Source organism: Podospora anserina, chromosome 1 (assembly GCF_000226545.1).
Source record: "Podospora anserina S mat+ genomic DNA chromosome 1, supercontig 2".
In the NCBI taxonomy this organism is placed as follows: domain Eukaryota; kingdom Fungi; phylum Ascomycota; class Sordariomycetes; order Sordariales; family Podosporaceae; genus Podospora; species Podospora anserina.
In genome coordinates, this window is record NW_001914855.1 from 1,006,158 (window position 1) to 1,009,615 (window position 3,458).

A 3,458-nucleotide genomic window follows, 5' to 3' on the forward strand; every position below is an offset into this window, starting at 1 on the left:
TTGTACGTCACTTTATCTCCCCCGTCCACCCCATGCCCTCCCCCCTCCCAGCCCCAGCGCCGGCCACGATTTTGATACGTATTTATGTCCCAACCTTCCCCCCGGTCCCCAGCTTTAGGTCCATGTTCATGAAAGGGTCAACACGCCACTTGAATAGACAGTCTTGGAACGCTAGCTTTTTCAACGTTGGACTTTCTCACCGCTCGGCCGTTTCATCAGACTTGTTGCTTCCTATTTTGTTCTTCGTTCTTCTTCAAACGTCTTTACCAGCGCACCGGTACACCAGCGCCACACCATGGCCGCCTTTGAGCGAGACGAGGCCAAATGTCTATACTATGCAGCATTCGCCTCGCACCTGCACCGGCAGGCCTTTGACTTTATCTACTGGTTTCTCTTCATCCTTGTTGTCTCCATGCTCTTTTTGTCGTCATGGAAATACAGCGGGTCAGTTCATGTCCTCATTTTTTTGGGGGGGTAGGAAATTGGATGGGCGCTGACTACTGTCTAGTGATATGGAAAAGGTCTCAGACCTGGAGCCGGGATGTCCAGAATACAAGAAGAAGATGAAACGGTGCTTCTATGTCTGCGCGCTCTATTCCAGTATCTCGGTTGTTGCCGTTGTGATGGAGGTATATGCCCTGTTGGCCTTGCAATTTTGTGATGGAGAGGACCTCATGTCGCTATATTGGTCAACATGGACCATGTTGCAAGTTGGGTCACTGATTGCCATCTTTGGTATCCTCCTTGCGGTCTACAACAGCGTTCGCGCTAGGAAGAACCCGTGAGTCTATCGTCTCGTCCCCTCAAAATGAAGCCATCACTAACAACCAGACAGCCCTTGGGCGTTGGCATTGGGTACTCCTGTACTTGTCGTTGCCGGCATCGGTCACGCGCTTCACAGCTCGGTACGCAGGCGGGCTGAAAGGATGCGGTCTAGGAGCCGCAGCAGGGCTCGCCATCGTGCCGTGTCAAACTGCAGCTCCAGTCGCATGGAACTGAATGGTGTGCCAATCAGCAGAGAGTATGTCACTCATATGCACCTCCCCGGGAGGAGACGGAAGAGACGGAAGAGACTATCCATTTTGCTAACCAATGATGTTTTCCAGACAAACACTCTTTGGCGAGGAGAGCGAGAAGGAAGACGGCGAAATCCCAGGAAAGCTCGTCGGATACACCCCGGACGGATCCCCGATTATCAGATTCACGGAAGACCCGGGGGGGATCGGGGCAGATCGGGGCGAGGTCATCTGCAGAGGCGAGGGCGGCCACGTCATTGTCGCTTTCCGGAAGGGGATGACGACGATCATCAACGGCGCAATCTCGAGTCCGCCGCCGGCTGCCCTGCTACCCGTACCCATGACCAGTCCCCGGCCGAGTTATTCTTCTGCCGGTCTTACAGTACCGCCCCGATCGCCGGTCGTCAAGATAGAATTGCCAACCACTGGGAGGACGACGCCGACGCCAGAGCCTCGTGCGACACCACCGACGGTGCTGCCGAGGGATTCCCCTGTATGACATTGCACAAGTTTTACTTTATTGGCTTGGGATCACAGGGAAAAGTGATTGGCTTTTCTTTCTTTTGGACAATGCGCCGGTGCGCTGGTTAGGGGGATAAAATTGGAAACGGATTGGGCTTGGAATTTTTTTTAGCGTTGTGGTTGGGTTTGCGGGAGTTTGAGAGAGTCAGTTTTTTCTTTCCTTCTTGGATGGCCTAGGAAACAAATGGGAATCGGCTACCGGGTACACAAGCGCGCGGAACATTGCATCTTTTTGATTATCATCTTTTTGGAAAGAGCGAGTTTGGTTGTATGTGTGTTTTACATTTCATCATTTGGGAGATTTGGAAATTCCTCGCATAGTTTTTTGTCTCTGATACATGTGTCTTTTTATCTCTGTCTCTCGCTTTGGACTGGGAAGGTGAAACTGGTAGGGTATCCGGTTGGGAGTTGAAAGTTTGAGTCACACATGACTGCGTTATCTACATTTTGTCTTACTACTGTGGTCTGTGTCTTTTTTGCCATGCTTTTTCAAAGGCACACAGCCACGCTTGAAATCAAACATACCTTTTTTTTTTTCTCTTCCTCGTCGTCATTTCTTTTGGCTCGGACTGCAATAGCCCGGAGTGGCCGTGAGATATGAACATGGGGGGAAATCTTTACTTCACCGCCCACCAGATCCAGCTGTCCGTCCCCCCTTGTTTAGTGTTTACGCCCCTTTTTAGCCCCTCGTCACCCTTGTCCCGCTCCGCGGCACGCGGGAATGCAAACACAGGTCAGCCAAGACGACAGCCAAGGATAACGGGCTGTTATTATCATCAACAACAACACACACACACACACACACACACAAGGGAAAGAGAGAAGAAGAGACGAATCGGGTATCTGGATTACAATTGCTTCCTGCGGTGATACGTTGTATTTGAGTTTTCTATTTCCATAAAACTATTCTGTTCATCCCAGTTTGTTTGCGAGGAGTGTGTACCCCCTCACTTTCCCAAATAGGCAGTTTCCCAGCATCTGAATGAGATGCCGCTCGGTTCACGCACGGTAGATCTACCATACTTCCCGGCAGGGGGGTGGGTGAGATTTGACGGGTGGATTTCGTGGCTTAAGGGAAAGGGGATACGACCCCACAGACGACATCCCGTCCAGAATTAAAAGGTTTCTTTTTCACCATATATTGGGCATGAGTTATCGAACATGGGAAAGAGAATTTTGCATGATACACTCCGTATCCGCTGATCAACACACGCCCAAGTAAGGGGAAAAAAAGAAAAAAACTCCGTGAATTGAAACGGTGAGTTTTTTCCCACGTGGGAGATGTCATTCGTTCTTCTTTGACCAGCACCACGGGCACGGGACGGGTACAGTACGCTCGCACACCCTCTCAGACGTCACTACCACCACCACCAGCCCTCACCAAAATTCATATCCAATCTCAACAAACCTCACCAACCAACAGCAACGTGCCCTAAACGAATGGCTCTTGACAAGAAACCCAAGAACACGGCAAAGGGTGATCAGCTAACACCCCTGCCCCATGTCAACCCTGCATCCATCCAAACCTGACCGCCGGTTTCACCAGGCGAAACCACCCGACCGGGAATTGTCACGATGATTCCTCCAAATCGGGAGAAAGGAAAATTTTTTTTTGTTTCGGATGATGAAACTACCGACTCTCTCTCGTACACCAAGTCATTTTACATTCCATCCCCCAAAAAACAATCCCAGAGATACGGACTGAAACATACACTCCTCCATCCAACCATCTCCCTCTCCCAAAAATGTGGCAGTGCTGCTGCTCTCTCACCTCAGAAACATCCTGACTGATCGTCCCCCCCCCCCTTCGGGGGCCTCCCAAAAGACCCTGCAAGAGTCATCACTATTTTAAAACCTTCAAAAACCATATTTTCGGGGAATGGATTTCCATGATGCGCTTGTGTAAGGGGGGATTTCGCA

General features: G+C 50.5%; 1 protein-coding gene across 1 annotated transcript; it reads left to right on the forward strand.

Moving 5' to 3' along the window:
* Positions 1 to 295: 295 nt before the first annotated feature.
* PODANS_1_11910 (uncharacterized protein) lies at positions 296 to 1,515 on the forward strand (the record flags this gene model as incomplete). The annotated part of the gene is made up of 4 exons (XM_001908824.1): positions 296 to 426; positions 509 to 781; positions 836 to 1,021; positions 1,107 to 1,515. The coding sequence occupies 4 exons, from the start codon at positions 296 to 298 to the stop codon at positions 1,513 to 1,515; spliced, it is 999 nt and encodes a 332-aa protein (XP_001908859.1).
* Positions 1,516 to 3,458: the final 1,943 nt, after the last annotated feature.